General features: G+C 32.1%; 1 protein-coding gene across 10 annotated transcripts in view; it reads left to right on the top strand.

Moving 5' to 3' along the window:
* RBM46 (RNA binding motif protein 46) overlaps window positions 1–18,035 on the top strand; it is a 60,980-nt gene that overhangs the window by 14,566 nt on the left and 28,379 nt on the right. For all 10 annotated transcript variants that reach the window (XM_077139733.1, XM_077139730.1, XM_077139726.1 and 7 more), the window contains exons 2-4: window positions 3,549–3,710; window positions 4,576–5,043; window positions 5,526–6,311. In XM_077139733.1, the coding sequence (XP_076995848.1) occupies window positions 3,549–3,710; window positions 4,576–5,043; window positions 5,526–6,311 (1,416 nt within the window). The remainder of the gene's footprint in view (window positions 1–3,548; window positions 3,711–4,575; window positions 5,044–5,525; window positions 6,312–18,035) is intronic.

Raw genomic sequence — 18,035 nt, 5'->3', positions numbered from 1 at the left:
TCTATAGTACTTTTACCTTCTAACATATTATATCATTTCCTTAATGTTTTTATTATCTATTTATTTTCCTCACTAGAGTATAAGTTCTGTAAGGGAGGAGCTTTACTCTTTTATTTACTTAAGTATACCAGGCATATGGAATAATAGTGCCAGTTACATAGTTTGTCCTTAGTAAATATTTCTTGAATATTGAATGAATTTGAATTTGCAATCCCTAATTTGTGTTTTTCTTATTGTTTTGCTAAATATTAGTAATAAGTACATTTATAGTGCTTACTATGCAAAGTACTTTTTTAAAGCTCTTTACTCTTAAGTCTCATGACAAACCTGCTGGGGTTAAAAACTATTATCTCCATTTGTAGAAAAGTAAACTGAGACATTGAGAGGCTTAGTAACTTGCCCGGAGTCATAGCTAGTTAGGAGGAGAACCAGAGTTCAAAATTAGGTTGTCTTGAACCTAGGTGTGCTCATTACTACCCTACTGCTCTTTTTATTTTAAGGAAATTAGCCTTTTATCATTTGTGCTGATCATTTTTCCATGTTTATAATTTTTCTTACTTTTGTGGTATTTTTGCCTTCCAAAATATTTAATATTGATGTAGTAAAACTGTTAATATTTTTCTTGGGTTTTTTTTGTTTGTTTCTATTTCAGAAAGGCTTCCTGACAGATCACTCCGTTTCACCCCCTTAGTTTTGTTATGATATAGAGGTTTAAGATAATCCAGATGTATGTATTTTATATCATTTTGACAGCATTGTAGAGATTTTGTTTGAGGGGACAAAACCAAAGGCTGAAACAACATTTAGGAGCTAGCAGTAATTCAAATAAGTAATTCCCACAACCTCTTCTCAGAGGCTGTGGGAAAGGACAGGAAAAGATTGAGTTCAAGAAATATTTAGGAGGTAGAATCTGAAGGGCTTTGTAACTAATTTCATGTGAGAATAAAAGGAACTCTGGGTTAACTACTGGTTTTAACAGTTTGGAGGCAAGGGGGTATGTTTGTTGTAATGCCATTTACTGGTTAAATGAATGAATTGATTGGCATAAGGTAAAACAGGAAAGAAAGAACAGGTCTGAAAGATAAAATAACAGTTCTGGATGTGTTGAATTCGAGATGCCTACTGAACATCTCATTCTCAAGGCTGAAGTTCACTAGACAGTTTGAACAATGAATTATAGCTTAGGAAAGAAAATCTGGGCTATCGTTTGGGGTAATGAAGCTGGTGGCAGATAGAAACTATGCGTGTTATCAGCTACTCCCCTGCCTTGTTTTCTTCAGAATTACTCTAGTGAATGCAGTATAACAATAGTTAGAAAGGAGCTTTAAAGAGTGTACAAAGGTATGTGTATGTCTGATACTATCACTCAGGGAAATTTAACATTTTTAAATGAGGAAGGACTTTAGAGGTCACCTAATTTAGCTGTATCAATTTAAAATTTCTGAATATTCCATTTTCATTAAAGCTAATTTTGGGAATTCCTTTTCTTTAGGGGACTTTAAAAGTATTATTGAGGCAAAAAGTATATCAGAATTATTTTTTTTGGTCAGGAAGGGATATTTGGAATTAAATAGACCTGGGTTGAACTTTCTCTGTGGTACTTTCCAGCACTGTGATATTGGGCAATATAGTTTATCTTTGTAAGCCTCAGTTTCTTCATCTGTTAAATGGGAATAATAATTTTATCATGACAAGTGTGAGACTCTCTTCTTATGATTGTAGAGATTGTGTAGAAATTGCCTGTAATTTATAATGTCTGCTAATCAAATAAATTGAACCTAATACAATTATTACTCTCAGCCTTTTTAAATCTGGTGTCACAGTGTTGCTCTGAAACCAATTACTATGGTTAAATTGCAAATTTAATTTGCAAATATTTGATGATTTGAAAGATGTCAGTATATGCACAAAAATTCGTGTTTATATAAAATTTTTTATTACTTGAGGCCAAGAAAAGAGTCCTAGTTTTTTTAAACACCATTTAATTTAATATTCATAAAAAATCTGAGACAGTGTTGTCATTTGCATTTTATAGGTTAGGAAATTGAAATACAGAGGGGCTACATTATTTTCTCAAAATTATGCAGCCTGTAAGTGAAAAAGAATTTGAATCGAGGCAGTCTGGCTGCAGAACTACTGTGCTATATTAAGGACTAGTGAGTCTAATTGCAGTGACAATTTCATTTACTCTACAGCAGTGGTCCTTTGGTGATATTCTTTCCATTCCTATCGTTATTACAGAATTTACTGTAGAAGTGCTGATGCTCTTATTTAGGTGTGTATCTACCACACCATAACTATACCTCCACTTTTGTGAAAATAAATGATGTTTTTGAAAAAAAAGTGTTGTCTATGTTAAAAATGTGGATATATAAGAAAGTAAACATAAGATTCTGTAGTAACCTTTGTTTGGTTCTTAGGCAGTTTCAATAGGCTTTTAGAAAGTATTGTCTCCTTTAATCCTAACAGCAACCCTGTGATAGTTTAAATCATTTCTCCCATTTTCCAAATGAAGAGGCTAAGATGTAAATAAATTGGATAAATTGCACAAGGCTGGGGACAGCTAGGAAGTAGCAGGGCCAAGTCTGAAATTGAGGTGCTGTGGTTCGAAACTTGATACTTTTAAAAATACTGTGCTACAGTGAATTGGTTTCCATTTGTTATTAGTAAAGTCATATTGAAAGCTAAAATAGTTTTCCTGTTGCATACCTTATAACCCAGAATTGGATTTTAATTTTCATTTGTTCATGGTAATACCAAATGAGTGAGACGTAAGATTAACTAACAAATGGAATAAATTACAGCACTGATCTTTAAGAAGACTTCTAAAATATATGGTGATTAAGTCCATTATTAAAAATTAAAAATACGTTTTATATACAATAGTTGGTAGAAATACCAGCTTCTGTACCTTACTTAGGTCTTACCCTCCTATTGATAAAAGTTTAACTTTCTCATTAGCTCCTGTTTTATGCCCGTATGACAAGTGGCTGTTAACCCTGCTCTCTCTAGTAGCTTTTTCTAGTAGGTAAGAACTGGATCTGATTCAAAATTCTGTTTTCTTTTTCCAAACACCTGTTCAATTTCTGGCACTGTGGGCTTTTGAGGATTGCTGACAACATAAGCAGTATTAGCATTAGTCTACATTTGTCTGGCAAGTTTAAGTCAGAAAAATCCAGTTATCTAATTTGATAAAATAACTTAAGCATTGTAGTATATAAATTGGCAGTGATCATATACTCATTGATGGCGGTAGACTTGTTTTCTTACTCTTTCTTTTTTCTTTATCTTCCATCAGCTTACTTCTGTTTTTACACTCTTGTCTTTGTTGTTCCTTTCTCTTTTTCATTTTTGCCTCTCTACTACTGCTTAATGAATCAGTGTTGTTAAAAGAAGTTTCTAGCTTTCGCTATAGGGGGCAGTGAAAGATGGTTACCAAACATGGTAGCCACAACTGTCCTTGGTTTCTTGCATCCCAGAGATTTGTTTCAAAGATTTCTGGTGCTCTATGTCATAAGCTTAAATACTGTTTTTAAACTTTGTTTTAGGAACTGCAGCCATGAATGAAGAAAATACAGATGGGACAAATGGATGCAGTAAAGTTCGAACTGGTACTCAGAATGAAGCAGCATTACTTGCTTTGATGGAGAAGACTGGTTACAACATGGTTCAAGAAAATGGGCAAAGGAAATTTGGTGGTCCTCCCCCAGGTGTTTATTCATTTATTTTTGTTTAAATTAAATCTTTAACATAATTATTTAGATTAGATGTATATTATATCCCGTACAATAGCTCTTTCCTTTTACTTCTGAAACATCTTAGCAGATGTTTTTATTGTTATGAGGGAAAAAACATAGATTATATTTGCACATGTCTAATTTTAATCAGTGCTGCTGTTGGTTTAAGAAGCAGTTGAGAGAGAAGTTGGATTTGAGAGTCGTTATTTCAGGATTGGGGCAATAGGAAAAAGGGCACCCTAGCTCCTAACATAAGGGAGAAGTCCTTTGGGAAGGAATGTAAAGGAGCAGTGTGTAGATGGATGGTGTTTGTAATAGCAAACAGGTAAAAAGTATGAATTTTTTTTACCAGTAGCCAGTACATTTTTTTTGCTTAAAACTCTCCAATTAACTTTTGATCATACTTCAAATACAATCTTTACCTCTGGCTACTTTGTTGACTTCATCCCTACACTTTTCTCTCCCCTCAAGCTACACTTTTTAGTCATACAGATCTTTGTGCTCAAACATATAAAACGCTTGTTTTTTCTTCTTTTTGAATATCCTATCCTTATGGTTCATTCCTCAGTTTAAACCTTATATGCTCAGAGAAGCTTTACCTGACTATCCTGCTGAAAATATCACCTCTTAAGACAGCATTATTTTTCTTTTTAGCACTTAGCTCTCACATGTTTATTCTCTCCCTTCTCTGTTGAATATAAACTTTATGAGAGGAAGAGGCTTTGTTTTGTTCACTGTCATATCCCCAAATTAGTGCCTGGCACATAGGAGGTTTACAGCAAACATGTGGAATGAATGAATGAAGAAATGATGAATTTAAATATCTTTTGTCTTTCAGGTTGGGAAGGTCCACCTCCACCTAGAGGTTGTGAGGTTTTTGTAGGAAAAATTCCTCGTGATATGTATGAAGATGAGTTAGTTCCTGTATTTGAAAGAGCTGGGAAGATATATGAATTTCGACTCATGATGGAATTTAGTGGTGAAAATCGTGGTTATGCTTTTGTGATGTACACCACAAAAGAAGAAGCCCAGTTAGCCATCAGAATTCTTAATAATTATGAGATTCGACCAGGGAAGTTCATTGGTGTGTGTGTAAGCTTGGATAATTGCAGATTATTTATTGGAGCTATTCCCAAGGAAAAGAAGAAAGAAGAAATTTTGGATGAAATGAAGAAAGTTACAGAAGGAGTTGTAGATGTCATTGTTTATCCTAGTGCCACCGATAAGACCAAAAATCGTGGTTTTGCATTTGTTGAATATGAATCTCACAGAGCTGCTGCCATGGCTAGGAGAAAACTAATTCCAGGTAAACATCTTTTAAATGTTATTTTTCCATATCTACTTTATTATAAACATGGAAAGATGACAGTACTTTACAGATCAATATAATCAAAATATATAATGTCACTTAAACAGGAATAAGGAAGTAAAATAAGTTGAAACTTAGATAAGTTCATATGAAATGGAGCATTATAATAATTTACAAATTTACTGAATTTATACACTTATAATGAGCTGTGAATTGTTTTATAAATATCCAAAGGGCAATATCTAATTCTTCTAATAAAGGTCTATCTTTGAATTATTTTTTTATAATGTCTCTTAATATTAATTCCACCATAGGTTCTGGTTAGGTTTGCTTTAATAAAAACTATTTTTGTGAGTAGAAAACCAATGCTTAAGCAAATATATTGATGTTTATTTGAGTTTCTGCTTCTTTTTTACTCAGCAATTTTTAGCTTCTCTTCTTTATTTTAGTAATCTTCAAATAGTTTATTCTTTTTTCAGGGACATTCCAGCTGTGGGGCCATACCATTCAGGTAGATTGGGCTGACCCAGAGAAAGAGGTTGATGAGGAAACCATGCAGAGAGTTAAAGTTCTGTATGTGAGAAATTTAATGATCTCAACTACAGAGGAAACAATAAAAGCTGAATTCAATAAATTCAAGCCTGGTACAGTTGAAAGAGTAAAGAAACTTAGAGATTATGCTTTTGTTCACTTTTTCAACCGGGAAGATGCAGTGGCTGCTATGTCTGTTATGAATGGAAAATGCATTGATGGAGCAAGTATTGAGGTAACACTGGCAAAACCTGTAAATAAAGAAAACACTTGGAGACAGCATCTTAATGGCCAGATTAGCCCCAATTCAGAAAACCTGATTATGTTTGCTAACAAAGAAGAGAACCACCCAAAAACTCTAGGCAAGCCACCAACTCTTCCAGCTCGTCTGAATGGTCAGCACAGCCCAAGTCCCCCTGAAATAGAAAGATGCACTTATTATCCATTTTTCCCTGGAACAAAGCTTACTCCAATTAGCATGTATTCCTTAAAATCTAGTCATTTCAATTCTGCAGTAATGCATTTGGATTATTACTGCAACAAAAATAATTGGGCACCACCAGAATATTATTTATATTCAACAACTAGTCAAGATGGGAAAGTACTTTTGGTTTATAAAATAGTTATTCCTGCTATTGCAAATGGATCCCAGAGTTATTTCATGCCAGACAAACTCTGTACTACATTAGAAGATGCAAAGGAACTGGCAGCTCAGTTTACATTGCTTCATTTGGGTAAGTTTAAAAATACTTTAAATCATGCCATAGACTATGAAATAAGGAAGTATTATTACAGTTTATAAATTCATTTATTTTGAACTCTTAAGAGCAGTGATTATTTAATATAAAATATACCTCAACTTTATGAATTCATGATAAATTTTATTAAAACCTGCTTCCTATATAATTTTCTTACTTTTAGCTTTGAAAGCATTATTTACCTGCGGGAAATTTAGCTTTGATTTAATTTAGAGTTCATGACTCTATTTCATTAATTTGTTTGAATGACTGGCCCTCATTTGAAATAGAAAGTTTCAGATAAGTTATAGGATTAGCCATTTAAGCCAATTCATTGGAGCGTTCTGAATCATTGGTAAAGTCTGCCTGGTGGATCTTTCTTGCAGGAGGTGGAGAGTGGGTAAATCAGAGGCATTTCAGACAGGTTGTGTAGACACAGCCTTAGGCTCACCAATCTGGAAATTAGACATTATTACTCATGAAAGACAAAAAGCATCATTAAGAGAGATTCATGACCATTCTCATCTTTAATTTCATGGTTTAAAAAGTAAGTTTTCCCGAAACATTTGAAGTATAATTTAAGACAGACTTTGGAACACACAAAGATATGCTAAATAAATATTTGGCATTGTGAAGGAATAGATGTAATATCACTTGTGTTTTTCTGCTTCCTGACTGTTTTTGTCTCTTATGATAGCCTTTTTTCATTGTCTACTGTTTGGCTCTTTTTAAAATGCAGCTACAGATTTCATTTGATGATTACTTTTGTACCTCACATTATATTTATTAGAAGAGTAGTGATTTCTTGAAAGTCAGCAATAAAAGGGAAAGGTCACCTACTGAGTACTAAAATTGTTTCTTGGTTATTATTGTCAACATTTTAACCTAAAATTGATTTGTTATATGGTTGTAGAAACACATTACTCAATCTTATATTTCTTGTGTGTTAAGGTAGTCAGAAATGAAAAACATCAGAAGGTAGAGGGATTTTTATACATTTCTAGAATTGCTTATCCATTATAGCCACTACCATAATATTCATATTTTTAGGAGATTCTTATTTGGAGATCTGTTTGGAATTTTAGGGCTGATAGTAGGGTTCCCTTCAAAGAAACTTTCAGTAGTGTCCTCAGTTTTTAGTTTGAACATATTGAGAACTTAGCAGTCATCTAAATTAATAAATTCCTAGGTATGATTGCTGTTGATGCAGAGGTAGAAACACTTATTTTTTATTTTGATAAACGCTACTTAAGTTTAAAGACAAAATTAGTTGAATATCAAATAATTCAAAGTGGGGTTCTTGGAGAAAACTAATGAATTTATTCTTTTGGAGTGTAGGATGTACTTAGGTAGTTGCTGAGCAAAGTTTTCCCAGTATGCTGTATCTGATCTAACATGATAATTTTGATTTTATAATGTATACATATTTATAAACTTCTAAGGTTCTTACAGTATAGACTTCTCAGTTATATTGTGTGTCTCTGTTTGGGCATAGTGTTCCCGTATGATTATAATGTCTTTATTAAGATACCTTTGACATGAGTTCTGGGGTCACGTCAATGAACTAGTACTGACCTGTAAGTTCCCTGAGAAAAGCCCTGATGAGGTACAGTATTCCCAGCTAGATTGTGTTAAATGAGGGATAAAATTAGCTTCAATAAGTGAAATCCTAAGAGGGTTTAAGCAGTTTGCTTTAGTCTTCTGTTTCAGATCTTATAAACTTTATGTCAAAACTTCTTAAAATTAAAGTTTTTTTTAAATGTCTTTTCTCAGTCATTATTTGCCATCAGAGAAAAGAGCTCATTAGATGTAAGCAAGAATCAAAATAGAGGTCAGAATATTAGACTAAATACTAATGTGTTTGGGTGTATACACAAGGCCAGAGGACTTGACTCCAGACAGTACCACAAAAATCCTTATTTTTATTGGCTAGTAATATGAGTGAAAGTTGTTGAGTTAGAGGCCAGAAACACATTTAGGCAACTGTGAGGAAGAGAGATGGAAGAGCTAGAGAACCATGAGTTTAATAAACTGATCAGAAAACGAAGGTCAGGCCTTTAAGGGTCTTTAAAGTAGGGCAGGAGTTATAGACAGACAGGAGATTACACGTTGCCACATGGAAAGTAAATAGATTGAATATTGTTGTACGATGTTCGGACTTGCTTTTGCTTTCTGTTAGTATATTGGAGTCTTCTGGTATTTAAAGGCTTTTTAGATGCAGCTTCTTTTAGGTGAAGGTTGCAGAATTTCATTGGATACATCAAAGTTGATGTCAGTTGGTAATGGTGTGTTCTTAGGGGTGGCAGGGGTGGTGTTTTTCTCAGGTCTTAAGGCATTTTTCTCAGGTCTTGAGATGATATGGTCTCTTAATTGGAGATTAATATTTAATCATTAAGTATTAAATATTCTTCAGGCTCTGTTTTCTGAAAGACCTTGAGTCTAGTTTTCTAGATAGTGCAGTTTAACTGCAAATTTAAGATGTTTGCTTTGGGTATAGTGAGTTTGTTTTAACTTTGCTTTGATACCTGTTGTTTATCGCTATTTTGTGTGTTACCTGATATTACCATAATGATCTTTGATGGTCATATGTGATATAAGGAGACATTTACTTTCCATTTCAGAACTCTTTAAGAATGTAAATTTAGTATCCATATAGTTTAAGTATTACCATCTCCAGTTGTCCAGTTTAGAAAATAAAAAAATTGGACTTGGTTTAGTTAAATGACCATCATTGGTATTAAAAGGAAAATTGAAGATTTTTAAAGGTTAAAAGATACCTTAAATGAGTACTGGAAACTAGAGTTTACTTTTGGTGAACACCTGGTGCTCTTAATCAGAATCCCAGAAGTTCTTGGGGTTGTATTTACTTTAAAATCAATTTTTAAAATAATTCTTTTGTCCCATTTTAAGTGAGATCTGTTGAAGCCAAATACTCTCAATGGAAGGAAAGCTGAAAGCTGGACTTAATGCCCAAACCACATCCTCCTCATTTTTTTTTTTTTTTTTTTTTTTTGCTTACTTGAAAAATTAAAAGCTATGTCTCCATCTCTTTAAATGTCAAAGAGTGACCTCTCTTACTTAAATGGAAACTGACTACCCACCAGCAGGATAAAGGAGTTATGCATTCAGCTGATTATATGTAAGGATTGTGATGAGTTTTGGATACCCAGTATATTTCATATATAGAGAGAGACTTCGTAGTTAAGATAGATAGACTCCATACTAAATATTTGATGTATGGGAACATTTTTGGTTTTCAGAATATCTTTTTAAATTTATCTTTTCTGTTTCATAATTTTGTATCTGTTTAATAGTGGAGCAGATAATCATTGTGAGTAATCCTGATTTTCCTAAAACTTTGCCTTTGTTTTGAATCTGGATTCTCCAGTATTTGCATTGCTTTTTGCTGGAGGATTCTTTGTCGTCTAGGAATAAAATACGCAACCTCAAAGAGATAAAGGAAAGTCATGGAGAATACTTACTGGGAAGAGAGAGGTAGCCTTGGTGTGTGTTGATGATAATTCACCTTATTAAAAAACTTATTAACAAATGTAGACAAGGCATTTCTTTATTTGTGTAATATTCACTGATACAAGTGGGGGTTTTTCCTTACCTATATGACTATATAAAACTTTAAAGCAAGGAGGGGAACCTCTGTATCACTATCTAGGTTGTGCCCTAGATTTAACTTCAGCTGAATAGTATACTATTGTTCTGGTTATGATTGAAGAAATCTAATTGAAAACAAATCTTTTTCTTTTTTTTTAGCACTTCTCATTTTTAAGATTTTAGGATTTTTGGTTCAGTAGGGACCTAAATATAATTAAAACATTGTTTTTGTTATGAATAATCACAATGTAGTGAAGAAGGCAGATACACAAACTCTATGCATAGGTTATTTGAAAAGTAAGACTTTGCAGCTCTTTTTTAGTACAGTTGTTATAGCTGTAGTTGCTTTTCCTCTGAGCAGGTAATTTTTTTGTGATGAATTTATCCTCATTTGTGTGGTCTCTTGTATGTATGAATATTCATCTTTTTAATATCATGTAAACTTTTCTTTTTTCAGTGTTTATTTTGAAGCTCACTTGTATATTTCTCATCTCTGGCTTTGTAATGCCATCATTAGAATCTCATTTTTTTCTGGTAGAGTGGTAAAATGGTTAATATATATTCTGAGCATGAAAGGCATTATGTTTGCTAAAACCTTAACATTATTTAAAGTAAGTTTTGATTTCTGTTTTTGTTTGTAACTTTGTTGAAAAGTTAGGAAATAGAAGACCCCGCTGGGAGAAGGTATGCCATTGTGAGATGTTTTTTTTTCCCTTTCTTTTTAAAAATTTTTTAAATTGATATATATTATAAATTCACATACATGTAATCATCCAAAGTGTACAATCGATGGTTCACCATCTTGTCATATTATAAAATGCTTTAATACGAAAAATAATTGGTGCTTTTTTTCTGTCTCTCATGAGCCTTCATTATTTCCAGATTGATGGGCAGAAATGCAAAAGTAAAAATAAATTTTAAGACATGATTTTAGGGAACATTTAAGCTAAATATAGTGGTTATGTCATTTATAATGGAAAATTTATTATAAATAGAAGAAAATAGTACTTCAGAATGATATTTTTATTTCTAGTTTTAATTACAGATCTTTAATACTGTTTAAAACGGATATTTTAATGAAAGCAAGAATAATTTGCTGAAGTTATTTTAAAATTCACTTAATTAAAAAAAAGAAATGGGCATCAGCATCAACATTTTATACATTTGTTTTCATATAACCAAGTGATGAGATGAAAATTCCATTAACTCAACTATGTGTCTTAAACCCTTTGAGAGGGCCCAGTGCTTATGAAAATATACTTCTATTTCTCTTGAAACTTAACTGAATTTTTTTTCCTGAAGAGTCCTTTGAACCATCATCTGGTAATGTTCATAATTCTCATCTTACTAACAACCCATAGTAACAGACCATTATTATTATGGAGTTAGTACTGTGAAGTAAGCAGTTTAATAAAGTATTAAGTACTAGTGTAAAGGTACAAGAATCAACCACCAACTGTGACTTTGGAATGACAAATGAATGATTTATCTTTGTGGCTTTCAGTGACTTTACCTCTAAAAATCCAGGTTTTATTTGGTTTGATCTAAGGATCCTTTTGACTAAAAGTAATTATGATTTTATTTAAAATTTGGTCAAAATCTTATGAAGGACCAAAAGTAATACTTTAGATTTTTTATTTGTCCAAGTATATGTTTCAGCTCAAATAATTTAAAATTGAGCTGCTTTTTAAAGAATTTAAGATTGGTTTAATATCCTTTCCTTTATAGAATATAAAACTTGTTTTGGTCTACTTCACAGCAGAACAGTTGAATAAAAAAAGAAAGATTCAAACAATCACTTATTGGGTTTGCATGTTGAAAAATAGTTGCTTTTTGGTATTTGCTTCCCTGAATTTGCCAGTTAATCGTAGTCAAAAAGCAAGATTTTGTGGAAGAAGTTAATTATTTTAAAGTTTGGAAACTAGTTTTCTTTTTATAACAATCTAGGAAAATAATGATCAGTATTAAAAACGTATCATGTACCAGTATTTGTTCGATAGATACGTTTATTAGCTAGCTAATATTATGATCATTGTCAATTCATGTACTTTATAAATATACTTAATCATGCTTGATCCTTTATCCTATAATTTTTTAGTATTTTTGGTTAATACATTTCTAAAATACTTGTTCTAATACACTAGCTTTAACTGTAGCTACTGTCCTATTAATAAATTTAAGGTCTGTTATTTTGTCATTTAATTCATATTTTAAAAAATAGTTCTAAAAATATTCTCATACATCAAACGCCCATCAGATTTTGTATTTATGTTCCATTCTTACATGTTAGCCTAAATTCATAATTTTGTAACATGATGTCACTGAAATACCGTGTTTATGTGGCTTTAGAAGAGTAACTTCAGTTTGTATTGATTTTTTCTGCCTAAGATGTGCTTAATTTTTTGGTGTTAGAATTGGAAAAATATGCATAAGATGCTGCATTTAGTCTTCAGCATGTCATGCTTTTATTTTAGCCTCCTGTGTTATATTCAGTAGACAATGATTGTTTAACCTATAGCAGTATACTTTAGTGAATGAACTAGTGAGTGGAGACAAGATTTTTTGGAATCATGGTTTCACCATGATGAATTTATTGACGAGACCATATGCGCTTTAGATCACTTTAAAATTACTCTGTCAATTGCTTCCTGACTTTTGGTTAAGATCAGATATAGTATCTACTCTTATTAGTTAGTGTTCTAGAACAGCACATCCTCTATCCAAGATTTGGATAGGAGTCCCCAACTAATTAGTAACTTTAAATCACATGAATATGAATAACTAGTTTGATTTTCTTGCTCTTTGAACTGATAGTATTTGGTGGTTAAAGACATATTAATTGCATGTGAGCCATTATTTGCCTCAGAGTAAGTAATATTTGAACTATAAATATGGTCTGTATAAGGAGTTTTATTTTAAGGAAATGATTTGACTATACACCTCTATGCATTGTTTTGATTCATTAAATATATTATTTATATCACACTGATAATATAGTTTTAATTTCAACCATAATCCTCTCTTGTAAGTTTAGATTAAAACATGTAAAAGTATATAGGAGAGCAGTTGTTAGACTTCAATCTGTTATAATGACATTGCTTGATAATTAGATACTGTAATTCTATACTCTTTTATGTGTTTAAATGGTATAACTTGATTTTTATACACAAATTAGTTCAAGGAATTGAAATGTAAAAACTAAGCTTGTACTGTAAGCTTACAATTTTTACCGAGCACAGTAAATAAATATATTCAAACAGGAAGATGTTTATTAATTTAAATCAAACTCACCTTTTGTTTTATTTATGTCTGTATGAGAGATCACATATACTTTGGTATAAAATTTAGGGATTCCAAGTGTATAGAAATAGTGATGATACCAAATCGTTAGAAAATTATTTTCTCTGGAGAATTAGAGGGAAAGTGGAAATACTAAGCAAAAATACGGTTACTTAACATATGTAAACTTATGCACACACTCTCCTAGATTCTGAGGGAAATTAAAAATATTGATGAGATGGCCATAATTGTTTTACCTTTTTCTTAACTTTTTTCCCCCTATAATAGAGTTAGTGGACTTAAGATTTTTAAGTTCTCTCATTGGAATACATGGGTGAAATACCAGGATGTCTGTGATTCTTCTGCACTTTTTGTTACCTCATTTGCAGACTAGCATATTTTTTAAGAAACTCAATTCTCTGGATTTTTTAACTTCTTTCAAGTTTTATTTATTTTCTCTCTTCTTTTCTGTCTTCTGGTTTAAACTCTAAGCAAGGTGCTGATTGATTAGCTAATATGGCTTAGGGGGTCATCAGTAGGCTTTTTTATCAACTTACTAGGGCCTTAAAAAAGTAGCTTGGCGATGTCAGACACTCTTTCTCTTGGATTTGTAATTTGGGGAATGGTTTATTGCCTTAACATTTTTTCTGAATTTTAAGGTAATAATGAAGACTTGTATTTTAATTCTTCCATCTGAAACACTGTTGTATTTTTCTATGATGATGAAAATTTCTGTAGTCAACTCCCAAATATTTATTTCAGTTTACTTTAGAGACATAAATAAATTGAAAAAAATAATCCAAATATCACTGGTTTATTTGTTTAATTGTATCTATTTATTTATCTTGGGATGCTTTTTAAATATATGGTCCATCAATTCAGGGAGTTTACACAAATTCAAAAGCCCTATTGTAAAACCCAGTGTGGTAAAAGATAGGTGTTCAGTTACCCCTCAGCCCAATTACTTAAGTGGGAAGAGGTGGCATTGTCTCATATTGATGCAGTGCTCTGACCTAAGTAGATACTAATCTTCCATCTTTTTTTCTCTGTCCTTTTTACTGGTAATGGATAGGTTATTCATATTAATCCATGCATCATTCTACCAAAGATTTAATGTGGCATGTCAAAAGTACATAAAATAGGAAAGGATGCAGATTTTAAATAGAAATAATTGAGGTAATGGGAAGTTATGAGTAGGGAAATAAAGCCAAGTCGAACCAAACTATATATTGTTTGAAATGCATAAGGAAAAGCCAGGGAATGAGTAACACTTAAAAGATAAGATTCTGGTTACTGTAAGGACTAGAGGGAAAAATTACAAAGAATATTAAAGGGATTTCTAAGGTATTGATAATTTTCTGTGTTTAAATTTGGGTGGTGAGTATATGTTTTTTGTTTTTCTTAATTATGTAAGCTGTACATCTATGTTTTGTACACTTCTGTTTGTATAATATACTTTCCAATTAAGTAAGCTAGCAAAAAATGAAAGTTCACTGTCCAGCCAGGAGTAAGAACTTGTATTATTTTATCAAAAACAGACTAAGAGTCATTCTACTCTAGAGAGTCCCTAATTAATATAATTCTAGGCAAAATAGGAAAGTTGTATAGTATTTAGAGCAAATAATTTTATTTTGCTTAGACTTTATCTGAAGTGTTTTGTTCACTTTGGATCCCCATGGTTTAATGGAAGCTTGACAACTAGGAATGCCTGGAAACTATCATATGAGGTATTGGTAACTGTTTACTCTGTAAATGAGAATATTTTAGTGGTAATATGATTGCTGTTATTAACTATTTGAAGAGCCAGTACATCAGGAAAATACCTCAATTATCTGTGAACCTCTAGAAGGTAGAATTAAGTCTAATAAAAAAATGTTTCAGGGAGGTAGATTATGATTTAAACCTGTAAACTACTAAAAACTCTCTCCCTCAGAGCTTTTTTTTTAACGTTTATTTTAATAAATAATTTAACATTTATTTTTAAGTATATGGCAGAGGGAAGGATTCTTTGCTTTAAGACTATATTGTAATGCAAAATTATCTTCCCTAATGTTGCTTGTGGAATGTTTTTTGAAGCCCTTTAGAAAATGTGCCGTTTGCAAACTGTGAGTTACAAGTTTTTGTCTTTGGCATCTTCTTTGTTGTTATTCATTACTTCAGGCTTTTCGTTTTGATTTTATTAACTAGTGGCTGGCTGGCTGTTACTCCTTAATAATATGCGTTCATTCAACAAATACTTATTGAATACTGAACTTTGTATATGAAGTACTGAGGATCACTGTAGTGAATTAGAAATGGTTGCCACCTTCATAGAGCTTACATTCTATTGAGGGAGACACAGATATTCAGTTATAGTTCTGATAAATGCTCTGAAGCAATATATAGGGTTTTATGAGAATGTATATTTGGGTGACCTTACGTAATCTGGGATGAGAGGATAAAGAAATGAAATACAGCATTTCAAAAAGAATTGCAACAAAGGGCATTCCATATTTTAAATTTAGTATAGCAAATTAAAAAGCATGGCATTTGGAGCCAGATTTCCTGAAACCTAAATCCTAAATCCCAGCTTTATTACTTTCTAGATATCTGACCTTGGGAAAGATATTAATCTCTCTGCTTCAGTTTCCTCATCTATAAAATGAAGATAATAGTGTTTATCTCATAGGGTTCTTATGCGTATTAATAAGTTGAAATGTGAAAGGCTGAGAATAATGCCTTTTAGTAGTACATGCTATATAAGGGTTAGAGAATAATTGTAATTCAGCAAAGAAACACCAGACACCACAGTTTCCAATCATATAATAATAAATATTGGTAATAATAAAGATTCTTTGGGCACTTATTACATATTAAGTACTGTGCTAAATGCCTTCATATAATACATTATCCTCATAATTATTTTAGGTAGGTATTATTTTAATGTTTCCTTTTAAAATGTGTATTTACCAGTGAAGAAACTGAGACGTCAGTAGGTTATATAATTTGTCTAAGATACCGTAATAAGCTAAGAGGTAAGCCTGTCCTTTTAACTGCTTCTCTTTGTAACTTCTCATAATTCTAGTGAAAAACTGGCCTTTGTCAATTGTTAAACATTGGATAACTGACTGTGGACTTGTGGAATATTGGCTAGTTATTCTAATAATTAAAATAAAATGACATGGTTTCTTTTTCCTGTATCTTCCTATTCAGAGACAGTTTTGGCTTTACCACTCCTACAAGCCGTCTGTCAGACCACTTCAGTGTATTGTAGACCTGAGACATCTGGCTGAATCCTAAATGAACCATTCTAAGTTAGATCTTGTGAACATATCTTTTTTTATAAGGTGGCTTTGGGATTTTTAAGTTTACTGTAGTTTAAGCATCACAATAGTGGTTTGTCAAGGTGGAGGGTGATATGTTTCCCCTTTCTGCCCTCCATCCTGTTACTGGATAGAATTTAAAAAATGCAGAGTTTGTTTATATCTATTTCCTGACCTCCAGTTGCTTGGTACTTTCATTTTGCTCTCTGATGCACAGAACATCTCAATACATGATTCAGTATTATATCATTCCCAGCATGTCTTTCTGTGCTTTTTCACTGTTTGCTCAGGAACCTGCAGTGGCTTGGTGTTGTAGTGTAATCAAGTCTCCCATTCAGACTGCTCTACTGTTCAGGCCTCACCTTACCCCACTGTGGATATCTCCATCCTGCTTTGCTCATCTGAGCTTGCCATGCTTCTTGGCGTTTCTAGGCTTTTCCTGGTCCTTCACTTTGGTCCGAATAGTCTTATACTTTGAGTATATATCCTTATCTTTTTATCTCACACATTAAAGTTTTCTTGGGCACAGTAACTCCAAGTGACTTTTTCTATATAATATTACTCAACAGTTTATTACTTTTCATAAAAAAATTCTTTATTTACTGTTACACATTTTTGATTCATCAAGATTATAAACTCATGTCCATCTGTTTTGTTGTTTTTATGTCCTGTGTTATAAAGTTTAGTTTTGTGTCCTTCTTACATACCCAGCATGTACTGCCTTTCAAATAATTGTAAGTGTTCTACATGCTGTAAGATTAAAAGATAAAGATTCCTAGGAAGAGAAATTTTGACTGTGCTTTGAGCAGAAAGAGAAAGGTCCTAAAGAGGAAATGGCATATGGCGTTGACCCTTACTCACAGACACAGAACAATTAAAGTATGAATGGCAGTTAATGGGATGATATAATATTTCACTGAAGTAGACATTGTAGACATTAGCAATATATAATTTTGAAAATGCTGATGAAATGGGCATTTTAAATAGTGGAAATCTTTGAAATACAGAGAGGCATATGGATTATTAGAGTATATATATAATTTAATTTGGATCATGGTAGAATGAGAGGTTAAGGTTGTAGTGGTTGTTTAAAATCATTAAATATAACCTTTATGTTTTTATCTATAGCAACAAAATAGTATAGTATATAATTGATCATATTATTTTCAGTTTTATTGCTACTATTAAAAATTCATTGCTTAATCTGTAGTTACATTTAGTGTAGTCTGTAATATTTGATTAAGGTCTCACAAATAGGCAGTAATTGACAATAGCTCAAATGTTATTTCTAAGCTTAGTTTATGTTATCATTGCATCTCCTCATTCTTCTACACAGATATAGACTGAGAAGATGGTGCTTTTCCTTTCAGCTTAGTTTCCTAGAGGCAGTAGAAAAACATGAAAATTCAGGATGCTAATATAGCAGCAGACTTATTTGGAATCCAGTAATTCATTTATTTTTTTGTCTTCAAAAGAAGAAATAGTATGACATCTATTTGAGGGTCTTGAAAACAGTTTTTCATATTTCATA

Source organism: Tamandua tetradactyla, chromosome 22 (assembly GCF_023851605.1).
Source record: "Tamandua tetradactyla isolate mTamTet1 chromosome 22, mTamTet1.pri, whole genome shotgun sequence".
NCBI lineage: Eukaryota > Metazoa > Chordata > Mammalia > Pilosa > Myrmecophagidae > Tamandua > Tamandua tetradactyla.
This window is presented reverse-complemented; position numbering and strand designations above follow the sequence as displayed.